The following is a 12,423-nucleotide window of genomic DNA, read 5'->3' on the forward strand; positions in this document are numbered from 1 at the left end:
TTGCTGAATGCACTGGAAGGCACTCAGACATTATGGTGAGAAGCGTGGTATAAGAACCATACAGAATAAGGGCTTGTCTACATGCAGGGTGAAATCCTGACCGCATTGAAGTCCTGGGGAATTTTGTCATTGACTTCAAAAGAGCCAGGATTTTACCCACAAACTTTGTCAGATCATTACTGACATAAGCTAACTTAATATAAGCCATTTCTTAAACATTTTACAGAGTGTCCACTCAGGGGTTTGCAACAATTTAACTAAACTGGTGCAAATTTGTGATACAAGCCCTAACTAAACCTCACATCACTGCTGTGAGGCAGGCAAGGACCATCCTGTCTATTTTCCAGATCAACTCAGAGGGTATGTCTACACTGCAATTAGACACCCTGTGGCTGGCCCGTGTCAGCTGACTTGGGCTCACGGGGTTCAGGCAGTGGGGCTGTTTAATTGCAGTGTAGACATTCCAGCTTGGACTGCTGCATGAGCTTTGGGACTGTCCCACTTTTCAGGGTGCTAAAGCCCAAGCTCCTTCTGAAATTTTGACTCCCTGTACCCTGATGCAGTTGCTACACACCTGACCTCCTAGGCCGTAGAAGTAAACAGCTGCAGCTCAAACAACCACATGAGTTCCACTAAATGGATCAAAACAAAACTAACAAAACAATTGCAAAAACAAAGTTTGGTTTGAATAGAAGCCTACACACTTAATATGGCAGTAGACAACTTCTGCATATGTATGCAGATACACTCACATGTACTATATGACATAACAGGGATACTCCCAAGGTGGTCAGAGACACAAGAATAACATGCTTCAGCAACCTCACCAGTTGAGAATGAGACTTAGTACCCTTATATTTGAAAAGGAGAAAAGTTTAATTCAGTGGTTTGCTGTAACTGTATGCTGAACTGAAGAAGTTACTCCTCCATTGCACTCCCAAGTCTAGAAGTAGCTAGGAGTCAGTTTGGCCACTGGCATAAACTAGAACAGCCTCAAGGCTTCTCTAACCTATGCTGATTACAATGGGTCCCAGGATTGCCAGAGCAAATCCCATTCCAGCCACTCAACTTCCTGCTCTACCACACAGCCCTGGAGCACCCCTATACTCTGGTGCCAGGAAAAGGTGGCATTGAGCAAGCTATACTGCCTTTGCCCTACCCAAGGATCCCTTATGCAGCTGATGCAAAAGGCACAGTGCAGGTTTGAGCATTTGTATTATGTTTACATTATATAGGGACCTACCTACTATGAGCTCTTCTGAAATGCTGGCAAAGCCCCTAAGTGGCTGAATTGGCCTGATTCTCCTTTCACGCCAATCTTGCACAACTGTAATTCCATTGGCATTAGTGGGGTTACTTCTGAATCATCCCTTTGAGAGACCAGAGTCAGACCCATAATATGCAGAGGTGAAGAATGAACTCCTGTATATTTGGCCTTCATACCAGTGTAAACCAGGAACAGCTCCACTGAAGGCCAACTGGTGTGAGAGGAGAGAGAATCTGGTGTTCAGTGTGTTCTCTTCATTGCGATGCTCTAGCAACTTCCTTCTGACTGCATGCCACATCTTGAGTTATTTGGTGACTCTGAATTTATCAATATCCTTGTTCCTCTCTCACCATTATATATTCCTCCCCCCCACTGTAATGTGTCCTCCTGATCCATGAGTTAGAGATGATTAGGCACTTGTGCATCATGCCAAAGTTAGATTCACTGCCAGTACCTTAATTATTTTGCACCACTGATCATCTTAAAATGTTGTTTGATATTTTAAACTTTAGATTTTTCAGGCTTCTTGACAGTGGGCCATGTAGGTTGCCAGTGGGGGTTACTAGAACTAAATTCATTAGTTTGGGCTTTTGGAATCTTTTAGTGTATGAATATAGGCAGCCATAGTCTATGATTTAAGTATAACATCTCTTAAGGGGCACCGGCACATCTCTTTGTTCTTCACCTGGGCCTTTTATTAACACCCTGTTAGAGTTGTATGTCTACTGGCCTCTGCAGTGTTAATGTTGTGTACAATGACATGTCTACCTTGGGAGAATATGTGATGTGTGAGCAAGGCCTGGGGGGCAATGTACATTTCAAATGTCTAGATCTGGCCTTAGCGATGTAGCCATTTGCTTTTGGCGTAGGTGTGAAATAACAGCAGATGTCAGGGATCCGAAAGGGTATTTGTGCATTTCACCGGGAGGGCAGGGGGATTATAGTGTGTGTCTTGCGCTTTGAGGAAAATAACAGAGTTAGTTTGTAGAAGCTGTTTGTCTCCGGTGTCCTACAAATATAGGTATGTGAAACTGAAAGGAAATGGATTTTCACATGACCAGAGCAAACACTGTTCTAATGCATGCCAAGAGATTTATACCCAGATCATTTTTCCCCTCCTGGACTTGAGGTTCCATTGATGATTATTCTTTCATTTCGTGGCAGGCAGACTGGAAATATTTTCCTTTCCCTTCACATAAATAGATGAAAATAGATGGAAGTTTTTCCATTGAGTTCAAGGGCATTTACAATTCATTGACAAACAGCTTCCATCTGTGAAAAGGGAACCTCAAAACCAGGACTGGATTATCAACCTTGCCAGCCTTCTCTTCCTCCCATGTGCAGCATATAGGGAGAATTCATACTTTTTTTCCTTTGGGGAGGCAAAAGGAAGAGAATAAAGACTAACACCCCCCACCCCTATGTTTTTAATTGCTTCCCCCAGCCCAATGGCTCATCAGTTCCAACTTTACTCCCTGATAGAGACCTCACTCTTTTTAGTGACTTTATTCCATGATTTAGGCCCATTTCTTAGGGCTTGTCTACACTTGTAAAGGTACAGAAATAGGTAAGACAAGGCCCTTATTCTTCAAAGTTTTGTTCAGCAAAGGACAAGATTCATCCATCCATCTATGGCAAGTGTTTCTAGAGGGCCCATTGCCATCATCCTATTTGCCTGTCTGTTTATTGATCTGAATTAACCAGAAAGATAGGATTAACCCTACTGTACCATAAAATTAAGCAATAAGATTCCCAAGTCTCTCCCACAGGGGGTAGGGTTGTAGCTGAGCCCAAATAATCAACCATATCTGAAGCTCCCAGGCTGCCATTCGCTTCTGATCCATTAGCTAGTTATTAAACCTCTTTATCTCTTATTGCAGATCGAAGATCCACTGCCAGCCACGCTTAACTCAGTTAGCTTAAAAGGGAGCATAGTTCGGCTTTATTAAACTCCCCTTTCCTGCCCTGATGGCTTGGAGTTAATGGCTTTTAAGAAAACAGCATGAGAAGGTGCTTCAAGTGGGGGCTGGGTTTTTTCCTAAATGTAAAGCAAGCAAAGAAAGAACGTTCCTCTTGGGGCGCGGATCTAACCCCAACTCAGCCCCATTATTTGAAGAGTAGGACTGGGGCAAAAGAAGCCGGTGTCCTAGAGGCAAAGCTTTGGACACTGATGGAGACATCCGTCACCTCTTTGAAGCCACTGAATTATTTCCAGCATCCCTTTCCTGCCCTGCTCTGGCTCTGGGGAAGCGAAGCACCGTTTCCAGCCCTAAACAATCTTCTCTCGCAGCTCCGCTCCCGGGGACATTAGCGTTGGCTGGGGCAGAGATTGTGGCTCCTGGGCAGAGCTCAGGGAAGTAACACCGAGGGGGACAAAAGACAGAGGCTTGCAGCAAGCGGGCAAGCCCTGGCTCCAGGGCTGGAGTCCCAGGGACTCAGCTCCCCAAGCAGACGTGACAAGCATAACCCGGCGCTGGAGCAAGGGGGCAGCAGTGGCTAGCCGCCCGCGGAGCAGGAGGGGAGAGGTCGGGGCTGCGGACCGGACGGCTCCGCGGGTGGCGAAGGGGCAGCCGGGATGAGACAATCAGCAAAGCCACCCCCGCCAGGCGGGGCGAGCCGCCGGAGCGGATTGGCTGGAGCGAGGGGCTAGGCGAGGACCATGCCCGAGCTGCTGCCAGCCTGAGCCACGCCAGGCAGAGCAGCGCCCAGGTTACAGGCTGCCCCGCCGGGCTCAGGGCTCACTCGGCCCCCGCGCCCGGGCACGGAGCCCGGGCAGCCCGGGCACGGAGCGAGCCCTGGGCCGCTCCGCTCTTGGCTCGCCCGGGGACGGGAAGGGAGCTGTCCGTTCAGCACCACGGGGATGCGCCTGCCCCTCCGCCAGCGCCCGGGGGCTTTTCATGGACAGCCCCAAACTTTCCTGCTCGGCGCCTGAGGGGTGGAGGAAGCAGCAGCTCCCAGCCGGGCAGCCAGCGCAGGGACTGGGGCGACAGGGAGCCAGGCACAGAGACTGGGGTGTGTGGGGGTGGGGGGGGGGCTGTAGAGCGATCTGCATAGGGGGGTGTTTGTGTAGAGGAGGTAGTGTGTGTGTGTGTGTGTGTGTGTGTGAGAGACAGTGTACGGTGTGTCTCTCTGTGTGTGTCTGCGTATTGTGTGGGTGTGTAGGGGTGTGTGTAATGTGTGAGAGTTCAGGATGTTTGTGTCTGTGTAGTGTGTGTGTTTGTGTAGGAGGTGTGTGTGTGTGTAGTGTCAGAGTGAAGGATGTGTGTGTCTGTATAGTGTGTGTAGGGGGCGTGTGTGTAGGGGTGTGTGTGAGAGTGAAGGATGTGTGTGTCCGTATAGTGTGTGTGTAGGGGGTGTTGTGTAGGGGTGTGTGTGAGAGTGAAGGATGTGTGTGTCTGTATAGTGTGTGTGTAGGGGGTGTGTTGTGTAGGGGTGTGTGTGAGAGTGAAGGATGTGTGTGTCCGTATAGTGTGTGTGTAGTGGGCGTGTGTGTAGGGGTGTGTGTGAGAGTGAAGGATGTGTGTGTCTGTATAGTGTGTGTGTAGTGGGCGTGTGTGTAGGGGTGTGTGTGAGAGTGAAGGATGTGTGTGTCCGTATAGTGTGTGTGTAGGGGGTGTTGTGTAGGGGTGTGTGTGAGAGTGAAGGATGTGTGTGTCTGTATAGTGTGTGTGTAGTGGGCGTGTGTGTAGGGGTGTGTGTGAGAGTGAAGGATGTGTGTGTCCGTATAGTGTGTGTGTAGGGGGTGTTGTGTAGGGGTGTGTGTGAGAGTGAAGGATGTGTGTGTCTGTATAGTGTGTGTGTAGGGGGTGTGTTGTGTAGGGGTGTGTGTGAGAGTGAAGGATGTGTGTGTCTGTATAGTGTGTGTGTAGGGGGTGTATTGTGTAGGGGGGTGTGTGAGAGTGAAGGATGTGTGTGTCTGTATAGTGTGTGTGTAGGGGGTGTGTTGTGTAGGGGGGTGTGTGAGAGTGAAGGATGTGTGTGTCTGTGAGATAGTGTAGGCTGGGTGTGTTTGGGCGCAGAGGGGAGCGAGTGTGCACACCGTGAAGTGTGTCTGATCGCGTGTGCGCCCGAGGGGAGCGGGCAGGTGTGTAACAAGTCTGCGGGAGCAGCTCGCAGGGCCGCCCCCGGGGAGCTCCCCGAGTTGGACCCACCGGTCCCGCTCCCTGCTCTCAGCGGCCAGGCGCCCTGAGCTCTGCACACAGCGTCGGGCATCAGGCAGTCAATCCGCTGAAGCGCCGTTCGGCCCCAGCCCCGCGGCCACCCGGCCCCGCTCCCCTCGCACGGCCGGCTCCCTGCGAAGGTGAGTGCCTTCACTCCGCCTGGACGGGGGGCGGGGGGCTGAGCTGTGCGGAATCGGGGGCTGGCTCTGAGGGCCCGCGGGGCCAGGGTTGCTGGACACGGGCGAGCGGAGCTGTCTGCTCAGCACCACACCTGGGGCCATGCGGAAATACAACTTGGGGTGCTAGGGGAAAGTCTTTCAGCCCAGGGCTCTAACTGGGACAGGATAGCTTGATACTAACAGGCATGGCTCTGGGCTTCTTCCCCCTCCTATCTCTGGGCGATGGGGGAGGACCAGGGATGCAGCGTCTGGAAATAACCCCAGACTCCTACAAGCAATGACAGTACTGTCCAGGGGTCAGAGCCTGAGGTGTTTGCTCAGCATTTACTCAAGCGCTTTCTATGGGAGGGCATCAGCCAGCCTTTGAATACTGGGGCTGAAATAAAACCTCTCTCTAGTGGCAGGTTATTCCATCGCATGCAGGGTTCTTACACCTTCCTCTGAAGCATCTGGTGCCAGCCATTGTCAGAGCAGGATAATGGACCAGATGGACTATGGGTCTGAGCCAATCTGACAATTCCTATGTTCCTAAGGATTTAAAGGCATCACCCTATGCATGGAGCTGATAAATTCACTGGGAATCCATTTCTGACTATGTACAATTCTCCACACATGACTGAGTAACAATTAAGAAAGGAAAATATTTACAGTAGAACATTCTGACCCCTCTTCATTAACTCTCTTTTCCAGGCTTGTATGAGTCCATTGGAACATGCCAGAACCGCTCAGGGTCCAGTGGTGGGAAAGGAGCTTCCCGGTCATAGCATCATAGAGTTCAAAGCCAGAGGAGACCACCAGTCTACCCCTGAGGGGTGGTGTTTCCCTGGCTGCTTCTGTGTGGCTTCTAGGGAGCAGCAATGAATTCCTCCTTCTCTTTCCCAGAGAGCCACCTCAGCCTGCTAGACCTTTTGAAAGGAGAGAACGGGTCCCTGCCCAGAATGTGGAATGGGAGCCAGGAGCTGGACTGGGAGGAGCTGGAAAAAATGCTCTTCCTGTTTGCAAAGGAGCCTGTCACCATCAGCCTCACCGTCCTGTACCTACTCTCTTTTGTGGTGGGATTTGTTGGGAACATCATGTCCATTAAAGTGCTTACCAGGAAGCGTAGCAGTCGGATGCCCAGCCTGAGTGCCACCAGGAGCCTCCTTATCAACCTGGCTATCTGCGACTTGATGGTGGTGTGCGTCTGCATGCCCATCACGGTGGGGAACTTGATATACAAAGCCTGGGTGTACGGGGACTTCCTGTGCAGGGCTGTGCCATTTGTCCAGGCCGTGTCCGTCTCAGCCAGTGTGCTCAGCCTCACGGTCATTAGTGTGAACAGGTATTACAGTGTTCACAACCCTCTGAATGCCAGGTCCTTCTTCACTCAGAGGAAGATCCTCAGCACCATCCTGGTGGTGTGGGTCCTGTCCTCTGGGATCTGCATGCCCCTTATATTCATGAACAAAAGGGATGAGATTGGGGCGGTGGAGGGACTGCCCCTGGTGTTCCCAATCTGCAGGGAAATATGGCCTCAAGAGAGGCTCAAGCAAGCCTACAACTTCCTGCTCTTCTGTGCCCTCTATTGCCTGCCCGTGCTATTCAATATGACCATCTGCTTCCTGACCGTGCGAAGGCTGTGGAGCTGCACCAGCCAGTTGAAGGAGCGCAACTCCCTGAACCGATCCCTGCCAGCCTCCAGGCTGAAGATCCGCAAGAAGGTGGCCCAGATGGTGGTGGCCCTGGTCCTGCTGTTTGCCATCTCTTGGCTGCCAGTCTACTTGATGGACATCTGGATTGACTTCAACATCCCCAACTCTTTGCAGGATGTGACTCCATCTCCCTGGGTCCTGCAGCTCAGACCTTTTGCTCAGTGGCTAGGCCTCACCAACTCCAGCCTCAACCCCATATGCTATTGCTTTGTTGGGAACCTCTACAGGTCAGCCAAAGAAATGAAGAGCAAATACCACCAGAGGATGGTTTCCCTTTTTAACTTCTCTCTGTCTGAAAGGACTGCACCTTCTTCTGTGCCTGAGTTGCTCTCTTACAGGAACTCCATGGACTCTGCAGGGAAAGAGTCCAGCTGCACCCTGGCAATGAGCAAGAGGTATCAGGGGGACACTGACCCTAAGAACAACTATGAAACTCCACTAATGTCCTGCCAGTCTCTGTCTCTAAACACCATGGCTAGTGAAAAGACTTCTCTATAATCCTGCTCAGGAAGAACACCTATTAATACATTCATCCTTACTAAGAGGTGTATCAGACATATCTGATGGCCATTTGGTAGGTTTTTCTGAATCTGATATTCTAAAGAGGGAGAAGAAACCTAGCATGCCCTCTCCCAACCTTCCCCGCCCCCAAATAAAGACAGAGGAAGGAAAGAGAGATAACGAGAAAAAATGCCGAGAAAAAGATTACTTCTATTTTAACTGAGATGAACTTACCAAAAAGGACAAATTATCTCTACCAGAGACACCTGGACACAAGAAATGCACAATCCTCTTGCTCATTAAAAGCTTTCACACTGAATAGATAAACTTCCAATCAGATGTTCTCCTCCTGCAGCTCCATCTCTGCAGAGATGCAGGTTTGATACAGGTTTCAGAGGAACAGCCGTGTTAGTCTGTATTCGCAAAAAGAAAAGGAGTACTTGTGGCACCTTAGAGACTAACCAATTTATTTGAGCATGAGCTTTCGTGAGCTACAGCTCACTTCATCAGATGTATACCGTGGAAACTGCAGCAGACTTTATATACTTTATATGGTTTGATACATTAGCCATTGTACTTTGACCACTTGCTGTTGCTTACCCTGTGCTGATAAAGTCCAAATGGAACAAGCTCTCTCCTGGCTGCAAAGGACATCAATCGGAGTTGCAAACAGTAAAGAAACTCTAGAAACCATAGAACATAAATAGTATTAGCAGAGAATTTCACATGCTGTGCCACTTGAGACGTCATTGTCTGATCTGTAACACACCAAGCTGCCATACAGACAAATGCTACTGAAGTGAGTTGTCTGTGACATAAACATTATGGTTCTGTCTTTGGAAATTCAGAAGAGATACTGTGGTCTCAGAGCCCCTCTGAGAAGTGCAGTAGGAAAATGGGCTCTTTGGGATTGGGAATATTTTCCTTTTGGTGGTTTGGATATAACTGGATTTCTGTTAACACATTTTCCACTCAGAAAGTCAGCTCGCCCACCGCTCTACCTGTACAAAGCAAAGACAATGGCATGTGAAAATAAAAGTAAAAGGTGTTTTATAACAATAAAATCAGAACCAAACCGTAATCTGTAGTACTGTTATATTTCTCTGGGGAGGAGAGATTCAAAGTCCTTTTATTTTTCTAAAGAGGAAATGCAGGTTAAAATGTGTGCTATTAGCACTTCTAAAGGAGTCTTTGCTAAGTAAATAGTCATGATTGTTTATTTGTATTATAGTAGTGTCTAGAGGTCCAGGCCCAAATTGTGAGTTCATTGTGCTATGTAGGGGTTCTCAAACTTCATTGCACCATGACCCCCTTCTGCCAACAAAAATTACTACACAACCCCAGGAGGGGGAAGTGATGCTGAGTCCACCTGAGCCCCACTGCCTCGGATATGGGGGAGTCAAATCCCAAGGGCTTCAGTCCCAGGCAGGGGGCCTATAGCCTGAGCTCTGCCACCCAGAGCTGAAGCCCTTGGTCTTCAGCTTTGGACCCAGGCGGTGGGGCTTGGTCTTCAGCTTTGGCCCTGGGCCACAGCAAGTCTAACGCCAGCCCTGGTGACCCCATTAAAACAGGGTTGCGACCCACTCTCAGACTGGGGATGTGACCCTTCAAGGAGTTGTGAGATGGTTACATGGGGGTCGCGAGCTGTCAGCCCCATAGGGCTGACAGGCCTGAGCCTGGCCATGCACGGGGCTGACAGGCTCAATCCCCCATTAAATTAAATGAATATTAAATTAAATTAACTTCCCCATGTTTAATTTCTAAGGGGGGGAGTCACAGTCAGAGGTTTGCCATGAGAAAGAGGTCACCAATACAAAAAGTTTGAGAATCACTGATATATAGTCATTACAAAAGACCAAGCCTCTTCCAATGATCTAACAGTCTGAATACAACAGGTAAAGGGTGGGAGAAAAAGATACAACTTACAAGTAGAATATTGGGATGAAAGTCAAGGACCACCTCTTACCATATGTCTGCATAGTGCCTACCACGATGGGGCCCCAAATCTGGCTGTGGCCCCGTGGTGCTACTATAATGCTTTGTTCTCTGCTTACTCACTCAGCAGCACTTGGGAGACTAGAGGTGTCATGTCAGTGAGCAGCAAAATGCAGGAAGCAGCCTTTTTGCCAAAGATTTCACATACTGTGAAACCTAAACATTGGAAGACTAGAAGCAATCTTATTAGAGAGCAGGGGGGACAGTGTTCTGTGGAAACATATGATTCAAGTAACATCCCACTGCCTCCCAGGGAGCCTTTTGCTTTGAGAGTTCAGAGAAAGCCAGACTGAAATAGCCATCTGTCCCAGCAGGATTGCCGCCTTTTTAATGATCATTAAATATCATTTCATGTTACTAATGATCTGCCTGGAAAACAAAGGATTGTCTCCTAACAGATAGTTGCATCCAGAGTCTGTTTTCCCTTCTTTGTGTTAAATGGGCACAAATCACAATTAAGCATTTTTACAGCAAGTGAGAAATGTCTCCTGACTGCTGTGCTCAGTGTGAAAATGCCATTTGCATTTCTGCAGGTGATAGCTCATGGGACATGGACAGCGCCTGTTGCCTGGTACATAAAAGCTGGCCTTTTAATACCCTTCAGGGGAACATTTGCAATGATTTTATTTTTTCTTTCAAAGCATATGTTAGTGTTGGTGAAAGATGCCAGGCTGAGGAGCAGTAGGGGCCAAACCAAAACCCATTTAAGTCAGCAAGCTTTGGATCAGACCCTATAAATTGAAATCCTCTACCCACAGACCAGGTGCAGCACAGCTCTGCAAAACTTCCCTTATGTTGCCTGGATAAATGTACTCAATCTTGTTCTGAAGGATCTGTGTCTAGGGAAATAAGGGGAATATAGGAGCTGCTATCAGATCCATCTGGTCCAGTATCCATCTTTGAGAAAGGCCAGGAGTGGATGATGCAGACAATAGTACAAGGACTCCGCCGTGAAAATTATGGTATAACCTTCCCATACGAGAAGTTTCTTCCTGACCCCATCATTTACTGGGTTTATTTATGCCCTGAAGCATGAGGCTTTATGTATCCCTTAACAAATTCTTTAGAATCCGATTGAATGAAACTGTGGGAGTTGTCATTATCGATAAACATTTCTTACCCTTTCATGAATCCTACAAAGCTCTTGGCCTCAGTGATATATTGTGGCAATGAGTGCCACAGGCCAATCATGCCTGCATAAAAATATTTCTTTCTATCACTTTTAAATGTATTGTCTTTCAATTTCACTGAACATCCCCATGTTCCTGTGCAAAAATAGGAGTGTCCACATTAACTTCTCTGTACTATTCATTACTTTGTCTGCCTTGGGAGGAGAGGAATAAGAGGGAACATAATAAACTACAGCCTCAGTCTTTCCAATCTCTCCTTGCTTCTTATCATCATTACTGGTACTGGAATCTCCTTCCCTCTCCATACCCATTCACTCCTTGACATCTCTGCTGAAACTACCCAGACGCCTATCAATTATCACGGCTCATTTCTGTGACATGCATACCTGTTTACTACTGAGAACACTAATTAATTTCACTCAGTCTACCCAACAACTGCTAAATAGGAATGATTTTCATTCACTATCACCTTAGGGCAGATTTGAATCAGTGATGTAAGAGTGAAAGCCTGTGTGTCCCATGAGACACCCCCTCCCTCAACAGGTCATTCAGCCATGTCTGTGTGACGTGGGCTAGCCCAGCTGAGGTACAACTGCAGCATTTGGAAAGGTGGGTTTTTTCCTCCCTACTCTCTGATACACAGCTATTTATAGCAGACCAGATCCCCTTGGGGTCCTGCAATCTCCTTGTGTCTAATGCCTGACAACCTGACAGGCATCTAAATGCCATTAATGCTTCTGGCCCTGTGAGGAATACACAACAGACACATCTTTGTATACTGAACACTGATGAATTCCCCGCAAGGAGCCCAAGCTAAAGGTCTTGCTCATGGCGTGTAGATTAGCAAACATATTTCTCTGTACACATTGGTCAGTGGGGGCTGGATAGTCTGGGAAAGTGCATTTTAAAGATACCGAATCTTTCCCTAGGAAAGCCCCAAGAAGTCAAAGGAAATGTCACGATCATTAGACCGTCCCAGGAGCAAATGGGCCCAGTTTAAAAAGCTCTGGAAGGAAAACGAAGATGCAGCCAACAGTCATCATGGTTTCACAGTCTTTGTTTCTCTTTATCCCCCCCATCAGTCCTTGTTTGCCTCTGCTGAATCCCTCACTCTGGGTGCAGTGCGACAGGATGCTAACGACCAGAGGATGGCATTGCTGGGCAGCTGAGTTGGCATTCTGCTTTCCTAAGGCCAGTGGGCCTTGTTCAGTCCAAACACATGAAGGCTTTGGCCCTGGGCCATAAGAACAGCAGCACCGGATGCATTTTGGCTTCTTGATTAAAAGATGACTTAAGGTAATCATGACCAAACTTTCTTCTGTCCCTCCCTAGGGCTCGTGGACAATCACTGCCCAAAGGTTGATTTCATCAACTGAAAACACACCCACACTTGGATCTTTGTGCTGCATTTAGTGAGAAGTGAAAGGCTCAGAGGTTCAGTTTGAGGTTTGGGGTTCTTCTTATCTGAACTAAACTCATTGCTGGTCCCTAGTTACTAAC

General features: G+C 48.3%; 1 protein-coding gene across 1 annotated transcript; it reads left to right on the plus strand.

Annotated features, from left to right (window-relative positions):
- Positions 1–4,329: 4,329 nt before the first annotated feature.
- LOC125644351 (galanin receptor type 1-like) lies at positions 4,330–8,879 on the plus strand. Its single transcript, XM_048868187.2, has 2 exons — positions 4,330–5,567; positions 6,297–8,879. Exon 2 carries the CDS (start codon positions 6,464–6,466, stop codon positions 7,793–7,795), a length of 1,332 nt encoding a protein of 443 aa, XP_048724144.2. The 5' UTR covers positions 4,330–5,567; positions 6,297–6,463; the 3' UTR covers positions 7,796–8,879.
- Positions 8,880–12,423: the final 3,544 nt, after the last annotated feature.

This window comes from Caretta caretta, chromosome 10 (genome assembly GCF_965140235.1).
Source record: "Caretta caretta isolate rCarCar2 chromosome 10, rCarCar1.hap1, whole genome shotgun sequence".
Lineage (NCBI taxonomy): Eukaryota > Metazoa > Chordata > Testudines > Cheloniidae > Caretta > Caretta caretta.